Here is a 22,133-nt window from a genome sequence, read left to right as displayed (position 1 = left end):
AGAGGAGCCTGTTTTTGTTCGTTTTATTTAAAAATAGAACAGAGAAAATACACGCAAAAATGATGCACCAAATTTCAGTGCTTATTATTAAAAATACAGATTTGGAGAAAATGAAAATAACTCCTTCTCAACTCAAACACAGCACACAACAGCATGCAACAGATACACTGATCAAAATACAGAGATGGGTTTTAAAGCAGAGGGTTCACTAGAGCATAATAAACATGTGTACATAATCATGTAAAATAAATGCGTCTGAAAAACCGTTTTCATCACTTTTCCATTAGCAATCGCCATAGATGTTCTGGGATTATAAACCTTTAAAAATCATGGCATTCTGGCAGAGGTGGGGGTTCTTGGTAAGAATTTTATTTCCTACATATATTATTTTTCCCTCTTCCTGTAGCCAGTATCTCAGCAGAGGAGACTATCAATTATAAATGCATGGGGAAAGGATAAAGAGGGGTGTCTTTTGTTCTAATAAAAAAATACTGTAGCATCTCCACCAAAATCAGAATTCTCCTCTAAAACTTTGGAAGTGCAACATGACTTGATTTCTTCCTACAAAAATACCCATGTTCCAGCAGTAAGCGCAAGCTTTCATTATTATTTCAAAAGAAAGAAAATATACTGTACTTTCCTTTAATAAAATACCAGTTTGATTATATATTGTAAAGAGGAAGGTTGGATCCTTTTTAAATATATCCATTTCTCTATCTATAAAAAAAATTCAATTGTCTAGTGACATGTATGGGATAAGGTATTTACTCCACTTCACTCCTGGAGCACATCAGAAATCTATATAGGCACCCAAAACTTCTAGAGCAGAAGTTATTCAAGCAAAAGAAGACATCTAACCTCGTTTCAATTTACCTACGGTACCAGGACACAAAACAATGGTCTTAAAAGTTATGCAAAAGCATATTCTTCTTCAATAATAAGAAAGCCTTCCTTATGTCAAGAGCAATGATCATCTGGAACCAACGATCAAAAGTATCGGTAAACTCTATGCTGGATATCCAGATTGCTTTCATTTGGTTTCTTGCAATGGACAGTGGGATTAACTTCATTGGCTACAGTGCCTCTTTCCAATACTATAAATTCTCTGTCTTGCCATTGCTTTTGACCACTGGAAATCTATAAGGCCTAGGATCAATGGGGTCCTGAGTTCAAATAAATAAGGATTGGGGGGAGGGGGGGCAGTGCATCCTGGAATCAGTCCATGAGGCTGCATTTGAAGACACAAGATTTAATGCTCCTCCAGGTGGATTCCTATTTCAAGTTAAACCGGCTAGATGTTATTTCCTAGGCTACTTTGTGTACATTCTTCTCTCCCCCGTTACCATTCCACTTACCTCAATTGCTTTGTTACCCCAATCAGTCCCAATCCAATAATTCTCAATCAATCCCTCCCCTCCTAGACTGGGAAGTTTAGAAGCTGGAGACCAAGCCAAGTGAAAGATTGCTGTCAGGGGTAGCCTAAGTCAGAGGTCTCCAACCTTGGCAACTTTAAGACTTGTGGACTTCAACTCCCAGAATTCCTCAGCCAGTTGGCTGAGGAATTCTGGGAGTTGAAGTCCACAAGTCTTAAAGTTGCCAAGGTTGGAGAACCCTGGCCTAAGTTACAAGTAGTCCTCAACTTACAACCATTTCGCTAGCAACTGTTTAAGTTTACAATGGTGTTGAAAAAAATGACTTATGATCAGTCCTCACAATTACAACCACTACCTCATTCCAGGCGGTCACCTAAGTACAATCTGGGTGCCTGGCAACTGGCTTCCATTTATCAGCATTGCAACATCCCTGGGTCATGTGATCCTTATTTGCCACCTTCCTAGCTGGCTTCTGACGAGCAAAGTCAATGGGGAAGCCAGCAGGCACACTCACAAGCGGTCATGTGATGTCTCGCTGAACAACCACAATGATTCACTTAATAACCATGGCAAAAAAAGGTGGTAAAATGCCTGTTTAAGGGATGCCTCACTTAAATGACCACACCGCTCAACGAAGAATTTTCCAGTTCCAATTGTGGCTGTTGAGGCCTACCTGTACAGTATAGTCCTTGACATACAACCACAATTCAGCTCAAAATTTATGTTGCTAAATGAGACGGTTATTAAGCGAATTTTGGTCCGTTTTACAACCTGTCTTGCCACAGTTGTTAAGTGAATCGCTGCAGTTGTTAAGTTAGTAACACGACTGTTAATTAAATCTGGTTCCCCATTGATTTTACTTGTCAGAAGTTCCCAAAAGGGAATCACATGATCCTGGGACTCCGCAACCATCGTAAATATGATTCAGTTGCCAAGCATCTGAATTTTGATCACATGACCATGGGGATGCTGCAATAGTTGTAAGTGTGAAAAACGGTCATAAGTCACTTCTTTCAGGGTCGTTTTAACTTTGAACAGTCACTAAATGAACGGTTGTAAGTCGAGAACTACCTGGGCAAGGGCAAGACTTGTTAATATGGCAACATCTGTTCCCTTCTGCTTCCCAGTTCCTTCTATTGCTATCCCTTGAAGCATCTAAATGGTACCTCTCCCCCCAGATCGCATTATTCTACTTCACCTTATTTGCAAGGCAGAGAATGGTAACAGCATGGCTTGTTCTCAAAACGCAAATGCAAAGACAGCCGTGTCTGCATAAATGGATTTACATTTTCAGAAGCAGAGCACCAAAGGAAATCAAAGATGCTCTTTTATATAAGAGCCAATTCTCACCAAGTCAAAAACAAACAGCCTGATACTAGAACAGCAGCTTCACACCAGCCACGCCTTATGGGCACCAGAAGCCACCAGAAAATAAACCCTGATTTCACAATACGTGTACTTTGCATTTAATACAGAGCAATCACTGAAATTCTTTCATAATGGCTGCATTCCTTTTTTTTCCACCGTAAATCTGGAGTTTTGTGTCCTCGAATGCCTGCTCAGGCCTGCTTCCTGTCTAGCATTGTTGAGAGACACCTGACAGCTTGCAAAGAACCATCATCACCAAAAGCATCAAAGCATCCATTTTTAAACAAGGAATACACACACACACACACACACAACACGCTTGCCTGGTGTACAGCTGTGCAGAGCAGTTGCCACAGCCCCATGAAAGTGAGAAAAAGTGCTTTTAGGTGTCCTGAGTCGTACTAAAAATCCCATTCCTTTCAGCTTTAGTTCATCCATGTGCCAACCAGTCAGACAATAAAACTTTACCACTGGTCTCCTACATTCTATCTTAAAAGGAATAAATACATATTTTATAAAAAACCATAAACACACACACACGCACAAACCCCTGAACACCCGTAGAAACAGGTCCTCCTCTTTTTTTTTACCTTAAGTAAAGTTGACCTGGGAAAAAATATATTTACATACAGTATCAGGTCAAAAAGTTAGTTACCAACACCCAATTTCCCTGTGGGGGGGGGGGGAGGGCGGGAATCTCCCACTGTTGCTGCAGTTCTAGTGTCAAAGGGCTTACGTCAACTTGAACATTTCCCCAAAAGATAGTTTGCAAACAATCAATTTAGGATGGGGAGACAAGATGGAAAGCCATGATTTCATATGTTTTGTTGTTAGCCTTGATAGCTAAAAGATGGGTCCTCCTTATTCAGAGGCACGTTAATTCTGATTATCAAATGCAAGGAGGCCAAACGCAGAGAGCAGTGTGCTCTGTTTCTAAATGCGAAGAGTCAATAGGTTCTTCATTATCAATAGGTTGGCCAGGAAGAGTGGCTTAAAGCTAAGTGAAACTTGAACAAAGTACTTTCTTTTCCTGAGGGCTATAATAAATGTGAAAAATCAGCCATGATAGGGAAGAAGAGTTGAGCTGAACAGTTCCAACAATATTAAATACAAAGACTTTGGAATAAAGCAGAGGTGTCCAATCTGGGCAATTTTAAGACCTGTAGACTTCAACTCCCAGAATTCCCCAGGCTGGGGAAACTGAAACACAGGTTTTAAAGTTGCCAAGGTTGCACAACCCTGGAATAAAGTCTCTTTGCAGCTGGGAAACTGAGGCAAAAGGATGGTTGGACTATCTCTTTGACCAAGGGCTAGGAAATCATCTCTTAGCCCCTGACCAGGGGCCACAAGCGGGGTTTTTTTTCCAAAGGAACATCAATAAAGTTTAATCAAGTCTGCTGGACTGATTTCCACAAATCCTGCCACCCTCAGCCTGGGTGGGATGGGAATGTGCATAGAGGCTACAGCTTGGAAGCAAGCAGGGAGAGGGATTGGTACAGTAATCAAAATGCCCACCAAGCACAAGAAGGAGCTCTTTTTTTCTGAAATAAGGCATATTAAATCATAACTGGAAGTGACAGGGAAACCAAGTTTCTGAATCAAAAAAATGCCCCTGAAATAGTACCTGGTCTCTCCCTAGAGGCCAGGTCTGGGAAGGGCAAAAAAACAAGGTGGCATGCCCCTTTTAAGGGGCGGGGCTATCAGAGGCGGGGCTGCCAGGGGCGGGGCTTCCAGCCAAGCTGCTGCCAGCTGAGTCAGTAGGGGAGGCTCTGTAGCAGTCAGATCGTCGGACCATGCCAGGCTGGAAAGCCGGGTGGCGGCGGGCATGCTTGGTCAGGTGGTCGCTCCGCATAAACCGCTTCTCGCAGAGTGGGCAGGCAAAACGCTTCTCGCCGGTGTGGGTGCGGAAGTGGCGGGCTAACTCATCGGAGCGTGCAAACCTCTTCTGGCAACCAGCCCAATTGCACGGGAATGGACGCTCACCTGCAAGGAGAAAAGAAGGCAGGGAGAGAAAGAGAGAGAGAGAGATGGTTATTTTCGTCACTCTCAAGAGCTGGTGTTAATAGAGCCTCCATATGCATAAGCAATCTATCTCCAAAGACCAGATTTTAAATAGGCAACAGTCCCTGATGCCTCTGGCTAGCTGCGGCTGGAAACAAGACACTAGGAGAAATCCCCTAAGGCAGTGGTCCCCAACCTTTTTATCGCCGCGGCCCGCTGAGCGCGCGCAGGGGTGGGGCCGCGGCCCGCTGAGCGCGCGCAGGGGTGGGGCCACGGCCCAGGAGCCTTTGCGCAGGCCCATTGCGCACGGCCCAGGAGCCTTTGTGCTGAAGCGTTCCTGTCCCCCGGCCGCTGCGCGGCCCGGTGCCAGGTACTTCACGGCCCGGCACCGGTCCGCGGACCGGGGGTTGGGGACCACTGCCCTAAGGTAATGCTTAACAGTTAAATGGAAGCAACTTCCGAAGGCAAATAAATATAATATGATCCAAACAGGAATCCTAAACGACAATGAAAAGCTTCAACATGTTCTCTGCCACATAAGCCCTTAATTATTTATTTCCTCTTCATCCTAGTAGAACCCATAGGAATTTACAGGGAGGGAAGCAAATTAAACCATCCCAAGCAGAAATTACAAACTCAAAAGGACAAAAATCACTTTAAAACAAACAAAATCAGTACAGAGAGTCCTCGATTTACGACTGGTCACTTAGTGACCATCTGAAGTTCCAATGGACCTACCTGAGTGGTATTTACAACCCAGATTCAAAATCTCCAGGGATGCACTTCCACTCCCTGGCAGTCAAGTGACCGCACTTTGGGGGCTTGGCAACAGAGCCTCTTTATTATTGCTTTTACAAATAATTTAAGGCAGTGAACTTATCCAACATACAATCCTCCTCCTTTTTTTCGTCTCAATAGCAACCCTGTGAGGTGGGCTGAGGGAATGTAACTGGCCTAATATGGCTGCTTGCATGGCACAATTGTGTTTTATGATGGTATTGCCAAAACCCAACATTTATGTCCAGTTTTCAGCAAAACCATGCCCTAGCTTAGCAACCGTGGAATTCACTCAACAAGCACTGCAAAAAGGTCATAAAATCAGGTTGGTCACATGGCAGACCTGTTTAATGACTGTCACATGTTACTGCTGAGATAGGCAGGCTTCATTACAGTCGTTAACTTGAGTATTATCTGTATCAAGAAAACTTAAAGGACTTCTGCCCTGAAGTAGTTGGCTGAACATGAGGGATTTTGAAGAAAGAAGATCAGGGATGGGGATGAAGAGACCATTCTGTAACTGAGATGCTGTCACTCAAAACAGCCTTTCTCAACTTTGATAACTTTAAGATGATTGGACTTCAACTCCCAGAATTCCCCACCCTGCAACTTCATTTCTGGGAGTTGAAGTCCATTCTACCTTGCTGAGGTAGAGAAACAGTGTTTTAAGAATCAAGTCAGCACAGGCATAAATTCACAGAAAGGTTTGGGGCTTCAAGAGAGATTCTACACTGTGAGATGCAAGTCCGACATCGGAAAAACAGTAAAACCGTGAGATAGCAAGCTGTCGCAATTAAAAGCATGAGATTTTCCTTCGGGGCATAGAAGTATATTGAACTTGTCAGATGTTATGGGACAAAATCAGAGAACTTTGCTGCAGCTTAAATGCTTTGAGTTTTGTGTACTAGCTGCAATATTATTCCTTTTCCTATACATGTAATCCTCAATTTATGACAATTTGGGCCAGAATTTCCACTGCTAAGCAAGGTGGTTGTTAAGTGAATTGCACCCAATTTTACAACTTTTTGGCCACAGCTGTTAAGCAAATCACTGTAGTTCAGTGAATTACCCAGTTGTTTAAGAAATTCAGCTTTCTCCCATTTGTTTGTTGGAAGCCAGCTGGGAAGATCGCAAATGACCCCAGGATGTTGCAACTGTTGTATATACATGCCAGTTGCCAAGCTCCCAAATTCTGATCCCGTGCTGTGAGGATGCTGCAATGGTCATAAATACGAGGACTAGTTGTAACTCATTTTTTTCAGTGATCTTGTAACTTTGAATGGTCACTAAATGAACAGTTGTAACTCAAGAATTCGTTGTTAATGGGGAGAAACAGATTTATTTAAATGCATAGATCCCTTTCTAGCAGGCTTGCACTAATCTTTTCATTACTATCACTAGCACATCGCTGTTCCAATAATAACCTGCAAATCAGCATTAACTTACTGTATCTAAGTCTCTGTTTGCCCTCCTTCGGATCTCTGGAGGATCCAGGATAAAAAAGAAAAGAGTCCAATTATCCAAGGCACAAACAGCTTTATTACTGTTCCTGTTACGGTATTAACATGATTAAAAGGGATGCGGGCAATAATTCTGCACAACCTTCCATTGCCCCCCCCCCAATCTTAGCCCTTTAAAAGAAGATGTTCCTTGAGCCCTAAAGCACTTCAGTGGAGCTTATTCCTATATATTATAAGCTTTGAATTACACTTTTATTTGTACAATTCAAGGCAGTGTAGCTAATGGTCTCATTTTCTATTTCTCTAAACAGTGTTTTTCAACCTTGGCAATTTAAGACGTATAGACTTCAATTCCCAGAATTCCCCAACAGGCTAGGGAAATTCTGGGAGTTGAAGCCCACGTTTTAAGATTGCTGAGGTTGAGAAACACGGCTCTAAAACAACAGCCCTATGAAGTGGGTTGGACCAAGAGAGAGGGACCGACCAGTAGTGGGTTCCTCTTACCTTCGCTACTAGTTTGGAACCAGGAGTGCTTGCACACAGCGCTTCTGCACATGCGCAGAACCTTCTGAGCATGCACAGAGTGTCTGTGATGATGTCCAGCCGAGTGGGTGGAGCTTCCCGCCGCCGCCACTACAGATTCGCCAGAACCGGGGCGAACCGGTAGAAACCCACCACTGGGACCGACCTGAAGTCATCCAGCTGGTTTCCTTGTCTAAGGCAGGACTAGAATTCACAGTCGCCTGGTTTCTAGCCCCAGAAGTTTAGCTGGCTTCTAGCCCCAGAAGTTTAGCTTCTAGCCCCAGAAGTTTAGCTTGCAAACCAGCTCTTTGCAAGCCTGTCTCCATTTTTGCCTCATTTTCATCAGCTTCTGTTATGGCAGATTGCGCCGATATAGATAAGCAATTCTGTCACAGCCCTGTGTTGTACACCCAACACTCACAATGGGGTTTACACGGGCTTATTTCATTCCAAGTGGTTCTACCATGAGTCATTTGCCGGGCTCAAGCTGTTTCCAGGGGGAAAATAAAGCAAATTCCATGAGCTTAAAATGGTCCGTGTGTGTTCTGAAAAATGGAGAACAGATCATCCTTTCAAATCTGTCTCCCACTATTAGCTTTACAACATTATCATGTCTTAATAATGTACTAACATCTAAATAAATATTTTTCTGATGAGTAGTCCTGAGTATGAATGCTTAAAAGTTTGCATTTTTCCTTAAAATTTTTCTTATTACTTAAAAAGCAATTAATTTTTTTTTTTTAAATTGTGTATGTCTGGGTGTGAAAAAGATGATACTTTGATATAGTGATTAAGGCACTGACCTAGAACACGAGACTGTGGGTTCTAGTCCTGCTTGAAAGCCAGCTGAATGACTTAGGCCAATTACTAGGAGACCGTGAATTCTAGTCCCATGTTAGGCATGAAAGCCAGCTGGGTGACTTTTGGCAGCTTTCTCTCTCAGCCCAACCAACCTCACAGGATTGTTGTATGGAAAATAGGATGAATAAGGAATATTAAGTATGTTCGCTGCCTCGAGTTACTAAAAAAGTAATAAAAATCTAAAAAACAAACAAATACAAGTGCGAGTACGATCCTTTTAGTTATATTTGGTTTTGCAGAGAGGTCCCCAGATGTGAGCAGTCACCCAAAGAAGCAGGTGATGGATCTTTTCTGATGGGTCAGAAAAGCACTAAAGATTAAACAGCACTGAAGCAAAGGTTACATGTGGGCATTGCAATACATTTCATTTCTCAATCCCAAAAATCTGGTTCTTAAGGAAAGAGATTGCTGGTTTTCTTTATAAATGCCCACGAGCAGGATACAATGGATGAATTGCAAAAGGAACTTGAGATGCTTAGAAGAAACTTGCTAAAAAGAGGCATCAAAAATAGAGAATATAAGGCTGCTCTCACAAGAAGGAGAAATGTACAGAAGGGATCCCTAATCCCTCGGCTGCGGCCCACTACCGGGCCGCGGCCTGTTTGGAACTAGGCCGCGCAGGTGGATGTTGTGGCCCACCAGCGGCCTGCGCGGATTGTGGCTGATCCCGACAACGAGGTGGCTGGTGTGGTGTCGCGCCAGCAGCTGGCGCTCGCATTGGACAGCGAGGAGGCTGAAGAGGATGTGGTGCCAGAGGCAGAGACTCAGCCAGGGCCTTCAGAACCTCCAGAGGCTCCTTCAAGTGGAGATAGCGAAGTGGAGGAGCCTCTCCTCAATGCTCGAGCACGCAGGGCTGCCAAAGGCAGGAGTGGCTACTCAGGAGGAGGAGGTCTCCTTAAGAGTAAGGCTTGAGGATAATTGGCCACTTCCTTAGTCTATTTAAGTCACATGCCATTAGTAAGTTTCTTGCTAGAAACAACTTGTAATTATCATCAGAGCATTTTTGGAAAAGTCTTATCTTGCTTTCTGGGCTGGTTTGCCAGACTTTGGTTTATTCTTGCTACTTAATAAATTTGATAAGGACCGTTGGTGTGTGTCTATATCCTCGGGAATCCGGAGCTGGGGCAGAACAGCGGCAGGTGAGCGTGTGCATGCGAAGCTCTCCTCGTGGGAGTGGCAGCTGCTTACGTGAAACTCCCCTCTTGCGAGCAGCTGCCATTTTGCGCTCCCCTCAGAAGCAGCAGCCGCTTGCCCTTGCACACGAAGCTCCCCTCACACAAATGGAGCTGTGTGAACTTGCACACGCCTGCCTACCACTCTCAATTTGATAATAATTGATAATAGTAAGAAAGAACTGGAGAAGATAATAAAATACAAAGATCTGCAAAAAGAAGTAGAAAGACAGTGGCAAAAGAAAGCAAAGGTGGTACCAACAGTCATAGGTGCCTTGGGTGCAATCCCAAAACAATGGGAGCACCACTTCAATACCATCGGCATTGACAAAATCACCAGTCAATTGCAAAAGGCAGCTTTACTCGGATAGGCTTTCATTCTGCCACAATATCTTTAACAGCATCAAACATCCATATCTGCCTATCCCACGTCCTGGGAAAGGCCTCGTTAGGTGCACAAAAATGCCAAATCCAGTCTCAACATCTGCTAGCTGGATGATGAGCCATAGTAAATATTTTTAAAGCTGTAAGCAAAACTTGACACAGAGCCATGGATTCCTTAACTTCATATATACACACTTTTGTCATTTTAGGCTTTTAATAAAATCTCCAAGGGGCGGGGGGGGGGGGCTTGAACTTCATAGATAAATGAAATCTGATTGCATCTGGCTTGTCTAGTGAAATGTTCTTTCAGAATGTCAACCTGGTTGTCTTCAAGGATTAGTACCATACTATTCACAACAGTGTCTTGGCTGATGCCATCTAGTCTTCCACTTCTGGTTCCCATCTTCAATGAGATACCCAAAATATTTATACGGGTTTCCTTCTACTGTATATGGTTGGTTCAGTTTGGAAGACATTGATGGCAGCTTTGCTAGATCCATACCTTTCTGGTTTGGCAGCCACCTGTCTGAAATAATATAAGGTTTCCTGCTTAAGCAAGGGGTTGGACTAGAAGACCTCCAAGATCCCTTCCAACGCTACGATATTCTACGTTCAATGTTCATAGAGTGAAATTCACAGCGGATTTTCAATGGATTTGAAATCTCTATTTATAGGGATCCATACTAGTAGAGAGAGGTTTGCACAAAAATTCATGGGACACAGCCCCTAAGGCAAACGGATACCTTGGATACTGGATATGATTATGATGTTAGTGATGCTAAATTTTCTTCTTCCTCTAAACCAGGGGTGGGGACCCATGGCTCCTTTATGACCTGGCTCAGGAATTCTGGGAGTTGAAGTCCACAGGTCATAAGGGGGCCATAGTTCTCCACTCCTGCTCTAAATCAACTTTAGGCTCCAATGGATGAGAGACAAGAAGCATACTTATAGGGAGTTTCCTTCCGGAGATAAATATTTGTTTTTGTTGCTATTGGATGCAAGGGAGAGGGACCAAAGAGGGCAATTATTTCTGATGCTAATCAACGGAATCGGAATGATTATTTATAATCAAAGGCCCAAGAAACTAAAGTGCTCCCACACTGAGACACCTGCGTCATAACCCCAAAAGCTATCAAATCAAGCTACCATTTCCATTAAAATGTTCTGCCATATTATCAGGCTGGTAATGGGCCCCAAATTCTTATGTCATCATAAGAATCTGGTAGCATGTTCATACCGACATCATTATTCCCAACATTATTACATCTACCAAAGACAAGAAGGCAGTTTTGGAAGTCACAATATGGTTAAGAATGTAGATCATGCTTGCAATGAATTACTGTATTTTTCGGATAATAAGACACACCTTAGTTTTTGGGGAGGAAAATAAGAAAAAAACTGATTGGCGGGTGGATGGCCTCCCGGAATACCCCCAATCAGCTGTTAACTTTAGCAGCAGGTTTGTTGGTTGTGAGCTCTGTGCCCTGCTTTTTTTTTCAGCCTCTGAAATCTCCCTTTAGGAGGCTTTTTTCAGCTTCTGAAACCTTAGTTTCAGAGGCTGGGCGGGGCTACATTCGGTGTATAAGACGCACCCAAATTTTCACCCTCTTTTAGGGTGGGAAAGGTGCGTCTTATACTCCAAAAAATACGGTAACAATACACGTTGCCAGGAACACTGGAAACTGCACTGAATTAAGTGAGAATGATTTCTATTATAACGGCAGAAATCTGAACTTTGAAAGAAGAAACCAACTTTGAGTGGCGTTTTTTTTAATGGAATGATAAAATTTAAAGTAAATCTAGGTTTGAATAATTATCTATTATTAAATATATGGAGCAAGTACAGGTGGTCTTCAAATTACAACCAAAATTGAGCCCAAAATGTAAGTTGTTAAGCGAGAAATTTGTTAAGTGAGTTTTGCCCGATTTTAGGACTTAACACATTTGTTACATGAATCACTGCAGTCATTAAATTAGTGATACAGTTGTAAAGTAAATCTGGTTTCCCCATTGAATTTGCTTGTCCGAAGGTCGTGAAAGGGGATCATATCACATGACCCAGGGACACCGCAACCGTCATAAATGTGAGTCAGTAGCCAAGCGTCTGAATTTTGATCACGTGTCCAAGGGTATGCTGGAATGGTCCTGTGTAAAAAAAATGGTCATAAGTCACTTTTTTTCAGGGCTGTTGTAACTTTGAATGGTCACTAAACAAACTGCTGTAAGTAGAGGACTACCTGTATAAGCTAGACCAGTGATGGCTAACCTTTTTGGCGTTGCGTGTCAAAACGTGAGGGGGGGTCGTGCGCACGTGTGCCCACACCCATAATTCAATGCCATCCCTGCGGTCCCCCTGCTTTTGGCATGCAACGGCAAAAAGGTTACCAGTGGGCCCAGAAGGCCCCTTTTTTGCCCTCCGCAGGCTCCAGAGGCTTTCTTGGAGCCTGGGGAGGGCGGAAACGGCTTTCCACACCCCTATGGAGGCCCTCCGGAGGCCAAAAACGAACCGTTTCCCGACTTCCGGTGGGCCCGGAAGGCCCGAAAATCAGCTGACCGGTTCATGCATGCACACTGGAGCTGAGCTAGGGCAATCCTCGCGTGCCCACATATATGGCTCCGCGTACCACATAGGTTCGCCATCACATAGCCAGATGTTATCCAAAGATATCATTGCTGACATCCAAGAAGCTTTCCACAGAAGAGAAACAGCAGATAAAAGTTAACATATGGGGATTTATTAATACAAGACAAGGAAGAAATTAAGATAAAAACAAGGGAACTGTTAGCAACAGATGGACACTCTTCAATGGTTTTCTTATAATCAGATGTAATAGTATGTGGCAGACTTTGAGAGACAGGAACAGAAGCTGCTTTTAGAGAATAGTGAGATAAGAGATGGAATAGCCTACAGCTGCATAATGGGTGAAAAAAGAACTAAGAAGAGACCCGCCCTAGTTTTTCAGGCTGTAAAGGAGATGGGAAAGACATGTACCTTCAGATTTAAAAGATTCCATTAATGTAGCCTTATAATAAAGTAGAATTAGCTTATCTGGTCATGTTTCCTATCGAGTCTACCTAGTAAAGCTGACATCAAATGAAGTTACCTTATGGTAGGATGGGCAACAAACAAATTTAATAAAATAAATAAATATAAACATCCCTTAAACTCCGCTGAAGATGTTACCCTGCCTGGTAATGAAACGTTCAGAAACCAACCCACAAGCTCGGAGAACGAACCGTTCGCCCTCATCCTACACCCAAGCTATAGATAGTCACCACTATTGCAAAAATGAATATTATGGTTAAAGGGAAAATCACACTTGAGAACAAAACAACTGAATCTGAAATAGAATTATGTACGAACAATGATTATATAATAGCCAATGTACAAACTGTCACCCACAGATGAACAGATGAAATGCTTTATGATGAAATGGGCTGCAAATTTTGGTTCAATATAAACATGGATCTATGGCAAAAAAAAAATGTGGGGAACTGGGATTAAATTTATGTTGTGCTATAATTTAAGAGAGAACTTTTATAAAATGATGTAACAATGCTACAATACAGTGGCCATTAACCTGTTAGCCACCAGGGACCAGTACCATGGAGAAAGGTTTTTCCATGGACCAGAGGCAGGGTGAGCTGCTGGGGGTTCACAGGGGTTCCGAAGAACCTCTAGCTAAGATTCTGTGCAGTTCGGAGACCCCCCAAAACCCACTCCTGGCTGGCCCTGCCCACCCCAGCCCTCGCCTCCCAGGAGTCCCCACACAGCCCATTTTGGATGCAGCTAGGTGCAGGGCATGTGCGGAGGGCGAAAAATGGGCCTACGGAAGTTCGGGAAGGCCTGAAATGGGCCCGTTTCCGGCCTCCAGAGGGCTTCCTGAGCCTGGGGAGGTCATTTTCGCCCTCCCGGAGGCTCGAAAAAAGCCACCGGAGCCCAGGGAGGGCAAAAACACCTCCCCCACACCGTGGTGCAAGAGGCCAACTAGGCAACCAGGCAGAGAACCCCTTGCTAAAATTTTTGAAGCCCGCCCCTGACCGGAGGGGTCATGGTTTTGGGTGCTGCCTGCATACCACAGATGGGGCTTCGCTTGTTTGTGTGGATTGGTTGCTGGCATGCTGCGAACTGGTGATAGTCCACGGACCGGGGGTTAGGGACCCTGGGGATTTGGGGAGTTGAAGTCCATACATCTTAAAGTCATCAAGGTTGAGAAAGACACTGTAAACCACTGAAAAATGGAGTTTCCTGACTTCAATATATCCAAGGAGAAGCCAGGGAGCCCTCCCTAGAAGATTTAGCAGATTGTGTAACTGGTTATTATTCCTTTCAGATTCGTTAAGTAGTGGTAGTCAATAGTGAAATCTAAGAAAAATAGGGGGTAGCTTGAAACACTGTGCTTGTTAAAGGTTTAATGTTAGCTTTTAATGAAAGATTTGATGGGCACCAAAAGCAGTGACATAAAGAGACACGTTTCCCTTTAATTATGCTTGTGGGAGGTTTTGCAGGGGGTCCCTATGGGAGAAGGTTGGCCTCAGGCAGCAGATGGTGGATCATATGTGACTAGACAGGACTTTGGGGTTGTTTTTTTTGAGCACCAAAAAGAAAAAAAGAAGGGAATAACAGAGCAATGGAGGAGGATGACCAGGATAAGAGGAAAAAGAAACATCTGCTTAAAACGAAGCCTGCTAATGTGGAACTGCAATGCAAGTAAAATTTGCTCAGGGAAAAAGATGTGTTCTTAAGCAAGGAGATCTTTGCATAGAATGCCTTTAACTACATGCCTTAGTTTCATTTTCAAAAAGCATTTCCTGGCTTCCATTTGCATATTTATTTATTTATTTATTTATTTATTTTTATTTAATAAAGTTATGTTCCACCCATCCATCAAAGTGACTCTTTGTAGCTTTGGGGGGTTTTTTCGCAATTTTTTTCTTAAACTTTTAACAATTTAATAGTTTGTCTGTATTTGATGGTCCTTATGCTTCAAGGAAAAAAATGCAAAGGAAGTGGAAGTTCTTTAGCCTATCATTTGTCTATTTTAGATTTTTTTATCCAGCCTGTATTATTTTTATAAATAACTCAAGTCAGCCAACGTACATAATACTCCTTCCTGCTCCTATTTTCTTCATAACAGCCCTGTGAGGTGACATGGGCCGAGAGAGAGTGTGATTGGCCTAAAGTCACCAGCTGGCTTCCATGCCTAAGGTGGAACTAGAACTCACAGTCTCCTGGTGTTTGGCCCAAAGTCACTCAACTGGCTTTTATGTCTTAAGACTGGACTAAAACTTGCTATCTTCTGTCTGTAGAGACTTTCAGTCATCCAGGTCATGGTTATCCCAAAGGTGCTTTTTTCAGGAGGCAACTGAACTTTCTTGTTTTTTCTTTTGAAGACGTTTTGCTTCTCATCCAAGAAGCTTCTTCAGTTCTGGCAGGATAGTGGTGGATTTGCAGTTGCCTCCTGAAAAAAGCACCTTTGGAATTGCTTTCTTCTGGTTTCCATCTTGGTGCCTTAGCCATTACATCAAACTGGCTTTATACCAATGGTTTCTCCTGGATTATCATACCTCCTGAACATTGCTGCAACATCAGACGTTGCCTACAATACAATCCTAGTTGAGTTTGACTTGCCAAAGGGTGTAGATATTCAACACCAGTTGGCACCATTAATCTACTCAACCAGTTTGCCTTGCCTTGATATAATTAATAAGTGACAATTGGAGAAAGCGTGCATTTCATAGAATTACAAGCTCTCAGATATGGAGAGTTTATTGACCCATCCAAGAAACACCTGACACTTTTTAAGCATAGCAGGTAGCAGGTAAGCCCTCAACTTGCAACCATTTGAAATTACAGTGGCACTGAAAAAAGTGACTTGTCCTCACATTTATAACCGTTGCAGCATCCCCATGATCATTTGATCAAAATTCAGGTGCTTGGTAACCAGCATGTATTCACAATGGATTGCAGATTCCCAGTGTCACGTTATTATTTGCAACCATCCCCAGCCAGCTTCTGACAAAGTCAATGGCTTAACAACTACATAATTCACTTAACAACTGAAGTGATTCACTTAACAACTGTGGCAAATAAGATTATAAAATAGGTGTTACTCACTTAACAACTGCCTTGCTTAGCAATGGAAATTCTGGTCCCAATTGTGGTAATAAGTTAAGGACTACCCATATCTAAATAGATTTATGGAGAAATCTTTAAAGATTAAAGATGTTAAGTGTGATGATGAAGGGTATGTAACAAAACTCTGGAATTCAACTGTGAGGAATCAGGGTTTACCACACATGGGTGGAGGCTAAAATAATAATATAAAATAATAATATTGAGAAGTTGGGGAATTTCCAGTATTATCCAGATGTTAAAAGATTGGCTTTTGGAAATATGTAATTTATCCATTCTGGAGAAGGCAGCATTTTTCACTAATCAAAAGGTTAAGCAAATTCTTCTGTGGTATGGATTTTGGGATTTTAAAGTAACATTTTGTATCTAATTACTATAATATTATGTGGTACTTTAGTAAACCAGTAACTGTAAGCTTAATATATAAAGCACACTTTTTTTGTTTGTTTCTCTCTCGCCTTTCTTTTTCTGGTTTTTTATTTGTAAAGGATTGCTTAACAAAACTTTGTTATTCTGGTGTATTTTGCTATTTTGCCTATATTTTGTCCTCTTATAAAATAATGAATAAAAAAAGGGGGGGAACCCTCTCAGATTATCAGATAGAGATTTCCTGGCACAAATTGGGAAAACAAAAACATGTTTTATAATGTAACACAATATGTGGGAAAAGTTGAAAAGCAGGATTGCAAGTTTTTAGGACGATTAAGAAAAAGACCAGCACCATGAAGAAAAGTTAACCTTCATTTATTGTTTAACCCACTGAAAGAAAATTGCTTTTTGAAGTTTTCTTTTGAAGGCAGAAGAAAGAGGATTTTGGTGGATAGAGCATGAAAATTCTGCTTTTTAACTTTACAGTTGCAAACAAACGCTATGGAAATCAGTAGCAGAAGATGAAGGAGGAACAAAGCAAAGCAAAGCAAAGCCCATATTTGACCCCAATAGTTTATTATTATTTGTTTGTTTGTTTCTATCCCACCCTTATTTTGTACAAACAACTCAAAGCCCTGAACATATCCAACACACCTTCCTCATGCTATTTTCCCCACAACAACAATCTATGAGGTGGGTTGGGCTGAAAGAAAGAGAGAGAGTGACAGTGACTGGCCCAAAGTCACCCAAGCCAGCTTTCATGGCTAAGGCAGGACTTGAACTCACAGTCCCCTGCTTTCTAGCCTGGTTCCTTAACCACTAGATCAAACTGGCATTCTTTTAGTCCTGGAGTTAAACTTCCATTTCTTACACACACAAATCCACTTTTCCACTAAACTTTCTGCAACTCAGCAGCTTAATGTAAAAAAGGGAGGTTTCCTGGGCCTGATTGCTGTTATTAAATCACAGGGAGTACATTTTGTTCCTGCTCCTTGCCTTCTACCCGAATTATATCTGCAAAAACCTCATTTCAATCTCCAACTGAGGACAATTTCACCAGGGGTCAAGATCAGTTTTAAATTCGAAGAACAGGATATAGTTACAAAGACCAAAGTGCCCAATGACTTCACGGCCCTCAATTATGTCACATGAGAAGCAGCTTGATGTAAGGATTGTGAGTTCTAGTCCTGTTTTAGCTGGCTGGGTGACTTTAGGCCCAGGAGACTGTGATTTGATTTGATTTTTTATTTGTATCCTACCTTTATTTTTTTTTACAAGTAACTGAAGGCAGCAACCATATCCAACACACCTTCCTCCTCCTATTTTCCCCACAATAACAACCCTGTGAGGAGGGTTGGGCTGAGAAAGAACGACAGGCTGAAAGTCACCCAGCTGGCTTTTATGCCTAAAATGACTCGCAGTGTTTCACTTTCTAGCCTGGTACCTTAACCATTATACCAAACTAGTTCTAGGCTCGCCTTAGCCACGAAAGCTGGCTGGGTGACTTTGGGCCAATCACCCAGGGGACCCTGAGTTCTAGTCCTGCCTTAGGCATGACAACTGGATGGGTACTTTGGGTCAGTCAATCTCTCTCAGCCCAATCTATTTCATAGGCTTGTTGAAGGGAAAATAAGATGAGGAAGGAGTATTAGGTATGTTCGATGCCTTGAGTTACTTCTAAAGTAACAAAGGCGGGATAATAATCAAATAAATGTAGGCGTGACAGGAACACACATCTATGGCTCTACTGCATGCCTGCAACCTTGAAACAACTGGAATAATACATTTTTTAAAGATTTTCTGGATTTTCTACCCACTACAAGCCTCAGAGCATTTGACTTTGCCCACTTATCATTTATATCCAGTACCCTACTGCCCAGGGTCTTCATGTCCCTGCAATATTGTCCTTTGGCTTTCTTCTAAAAGTTAGAAAAAAATTCATATCCAAATCTTTGCACGTGGAACAGGTCTGCACTAGTAGCAGGCTGTTCCAAGACCCTGTGTGCTTAACAGCTTGTAGATGCATTCATGTGCCAGCTTCAGCAAGTTCAGAGAAACCACCAACTTTAAACCCGATAGCATCTGGGCAAAGAAAACCTCTCCCACACTGGTTTTTTTTTTTTTTTTTAAATCAAATGCTTTTATGCCTTTGCCTACACAATCCTGCCAGCTGCTTAACCCAGCTATCCGCCCACCAGAGGATTAAGGGCACCAAACATAGCTGACACAAAACAAGCAGCCGAGATTTCTCCTGGCACATTGAAAGGATCCCTGCTATCAAAATTCATCCTTTTTTTCCCCCATCTCCTTTTACACGCACAGATGGATAAACACTGCCCACATTAGAAATATAGGAAGATCGCAGCGAGGCATCTTGGGAGTTGTAGTTGCAGAGTGGCAAACAGGGCCAGGTTGGGAAGAACTGCCCTAGAAGAGTCCTCCTTTAAACCCACCCCATTAGTGAAGGGTCTCAGCAGCCAGCTTGCCTTCTGCACAAACCCAGGAGTGTGGTGTGGAGAAAAACAAAGCAGTAAAGAAATAGCCTCTCATGAACTTCACCCAAGTCACACTACATTTAACACTTCTTCTGCCCGGACTCTGTACCCAGTTTTGGAAGATGTGGTCCCTGAGAGAAGCGAACTCCACCGAGTTAGCATCCTCCACACAAGATGGCATCTTTCATTTGCTGGCCCTCCCACCACTGGCCCCCCCTGCAAAAGTAGAGCAACTTTGAGCAAGGACTTCTGAAGGTCATCAGTGGATTTCCACCTTGAGAGGTAGTTGGAACCAACTCCTCCGCTTCCCAGCCCCAAATAAGACACTTCAGGTTACAGTGGTCCTTTTCCAAGGAATCTCACTCGGGGCCCCCAATTAGCCAAGATGAATATTTTTCTGGGGAGAGAATTGCCAAGAACAGGGCAAAGAGATGAGGTGGCTCCAAATAATCATCTAGCTGACAGACAGACCCCTGGTTCTTCTTGGCACAATTCAACTTTTTTTTTTTAAAAGGCTTTTTATCTGCTATCTTTTGCGCCCGCGATCGTTTGGCAGACACACCCACGCGGCTTCTGTGCCCGCGTGTTGTTCCACCCACCCCGGGCGCAGCGACAATTGTACCACCCTTTGTGTCCCTCTTAAATTGGGAGGGGGGGAGCCATGCGTGGAGAAGAGGCTCTGGATCCATGGGGAACAATCCAGGGCTAGATGATCTCCCTCCCCGCCCTGGGATTAAGTTCCAACGGGGAGGCCCCCCATCCCATCAGGCCACTCTGGATGGCCACACCTCTCTCTCTCTCTCTCCGACCGTCCGGCGTAGGCAGCAGAGACCAGGCTCTGCCAACAAGAGTGGGCGAGATTTGAAGCGCGCAGCCATCTCCAAGGGAACCTTTCCGAAGGGGCGGGGGGGGCTGTAAGCGAGCCAGAAAGACCCCCCCTTTCCTTGCTGGGAGGGGGGGTGCCGCCAGAAAGGCGGAATCTGCAATTGCAAGCGCCCTAGTGAGGGCAACACCCCCTTGGCGCGCCTGTTGTTCCTTCTACGGTAGCCTGCTTTGGAACGCAGAGGCTCTACTGCGCCATCACTTGCGAAGTACCCGAAGGCGAAAGACCCGCACAGATCAGGAGGGGTCGCTCCAAGTCTCCCCTGCCTCCCTCCTCCTCCAATCCACTTTCGCTTTCGAGCTTGCCCGGCCAAGCACGTGGGGCCAGGATGGATCCCCATGGGGCGGGGAGCGGCATCTTTCTTCCCTTGAAGGGGGGATCAAGAGGGGGGGGAGGAGAAAGCCTGCAGGTCCCGTCCCCCCATCTCTCCACCCTCCCGAGCCTGAGAAACAAGGGTGGTTAGGAAAGAGACCAGCCCTACCAAACGCCTCCCTCCCTCCCTCCCGGATCGAGAGGAAATCCGTGCGCCAAAGCCGAGAGAGGCGCGGTCTCCACGTGGGTGGAGACCGAGGTGGGGGAAGGAAGCGGGAACCGGGGGTGGGGGGTGGCCGTGGGGCCGAAGGATGCGGACTGAGAGGCGTGGAGGCGGTCCTGCAGGGCTTCAGGGCACCCTGGTGGGGTCTGAGCCGGGAGCAACAGGGGAGGGACGCGGATCCAATCCCGGGCTTGGCTTGGCTTGGCTTGGCTTGGCTTGGCTCTTACCGGTGTGCGTCCTGAGATGCGCCTTCAGATGGGATGATTTGCCGTAGACCTTAATGCAGCCTTGGAAAGGGCACTGGTGCCTTTTAGCCGGGGAGAGGGCGGAGAGGCTGGCGGGGCTGTCAGCGCCGGCTCTTCGGGGAAGCTCCCCCGCCTGGGGCAGGATCGGGACGCCGCTTCGCAGCTCGCTCTCTCCGGGCGAAGAAGAGGAGCAGCTCCCGCTGCAATCCGAAAGCGCAGAGCCGGGGCGCTCCGGGTGACGGGCGCCGGGGAGGGAAGGGGGACGGCCGCCTCGCTCTTCTTTGGCGCTGATGAGGCTGGAGGCCGGGTGGATCAAGGCCCCGCTGGAGATGGACATCAGGCACTCGGCGGCCAGATAATCCAAGCCTGACATGACGCCTCTTCAGAAGCGGGGGGAGAGCCGTCGTCGGAGGCGCCTCTTGGAAAAACGGCTCGCCCGGCTTCCCCAAGCCAAGATCGGACGCCCGGCCTCCCGATACCGCGGCTGGCTTACACGGACGCGGCTGCCTCGCCCTGGCGCAACGTGGAGACGGAAGGAAGGGTGGGGGAAAAGAGACGCCTGCCTTGGTCTCCGCCCAGCCAGGGAGCGTCAGGTTGGAGGGCAGCCGAGGCTGTGACCCTCCTCCCCGCCAAGTCTCCACCTTCCCCGGCGGGGTGGGGGAGAGCGGAGCGGGTAGCTTCGGGGGAGGAGAAGCTGGGCTGCAAAAAATCAAATCAAATCAAATCCGGGGGAAGCGCTGGGGATGCGCCCGGGTGGGTTGGCGGCAGCGAAAAGTCCCCCATCGGGGGGTCAAGGCTGCTATATTTTCCTAATGAACTAACGTCATTCCTCTTTAAAGGCTGCAGGTGGTCTTCAAAATACGATTGGTGGCGTTACGAAATGGATTAAAGGCTCCAAGCCTGAGATTAGAATAGCAGAAGGGACCTTGGAAGGTCTTCTAGTCCAGCCCCCTCCTCAAGCAGGAGAATTTTTGCAATTCTAAATGCATTAGTGAATAAACGTTTGGATGGAAAACGGACACGTGTCATAGAATTCATGTATTGCATTTGTATTCTATTGTGTTGCATAGAATTCTTTTTTTTTTTGAAAAGTTTTTTATTTGAAAGTACAGACTAAACAAAACAAATCACGACAAAACATACAAAACATGTAAAAATATAAAAAAGAATTCAAATATATATCAAGTTTATCGTAACTGTACTGTATGTTCTTGTTTGTGCTTTTGACTCCTTATTACTATTGGTCTATCTCTTATGTCTATTTTGTTGGTTCATTGTTAACCTGTGTTGGTAAATTTATATTCGTATTACTTTATTGGGTTACTTCACTTACATGCTAATTTTTCCCTTTTCTGCCTTCCAACCAGGTGTACCACTTTTCCCATACTAAATAGTAATCGTGTTCTTCTCTATTTTGTTTTTTTTTTATTATTTCTCTATCTTCTCCTTTGTGAGTCTGTCCATTTCTGCACAATCCATGATTTTGTTAATTACTTTTTCTTCCATTGGTATGTCACTGCCTTTCCAATTTTGTGCACAAATTATTCGTGCT

The 22,133-nt window shown here is 44.3% G+C and overlaps 1 protein-coding gene across 2 annotated transcripts; it reads right to left on the bottom strand.

Annotated features, from left to right (window-relative positions):
- Nucleotides 1-3,456: 3,456 nt before the first annotated feature.
- Nucleotides 3,457-21,050, bottom strand: KLF16 (KLF transcription factor 16). Of its 2 annotated transcripts, none has more exons than XM_070943763.1 (2): nt 20,564-21,050; nt 3,457-4,724 (listed from the first exon to the last, which is right to left on the bottom strand). In XM_070943763.1, exons 1-2 carry the CDS (start codon nt 20,952-20,954, stop codon nt 4,426-4,428), a joined length of 690 nt encoding a protein of 229 aa, XP_070799864.1. In that variant the 5' UTR covers nt 20,955-21,050; the 3' UTR covers nt 3,457-4,425. The 2 variants fall into 2 exon arrangements, 1 of the variants encoding a protein (XP_070799864.1); XR_011600400.1 differs by lacking the exon at nt 3,457-4,724 and adding an exon at nt 11,732-12,063 and having other exon boundaries at nt 20,564-20,652.
- Nucleotides 21,051-22,133: the final 1,083 nt, after the last annotated feature.

This window comes from Pituophis catenifer, unplaced genomic scaffold (assembly GCF_029215685.1).
Source record: "Pituophis catenifer annectens isolate HBS135680 unplaced genomic scaffold, rPitCat1.0.hap2 SCAF_1, whole genome shotgun sequence".
In the NCBI taxonomy this organism is placed as follows: Eukaryota; Metazoa; Chordata; class Lepidosauria; order Squamata; family Colubridae; genus Pituophis; species Pituophis catenifer.
Note: the sequence above shows the minus strand (reverse complement) of the source record. Positions and strands in the feature narration are given on the sequence as shown.

What these genes read in the sequence shown, in the direction of transcription:
- KLF16 (XM_070943763.1), bottom strand. Translation starts at nt 20,954, where the DNA reads ATGTCAGGCTTGGATTATCTGGCCGCCGAGTGCCTGATGTCCATCTCC. An exon ending in GCATCTCAGGACGCACACCG is followed by an intron (nt 4,725 to 20,563) that starts GTAAGAGCCAAG and finishes TTCTCCTTGCAG; the next exon opens with GTGAGCGTCCATTCCCGTGC.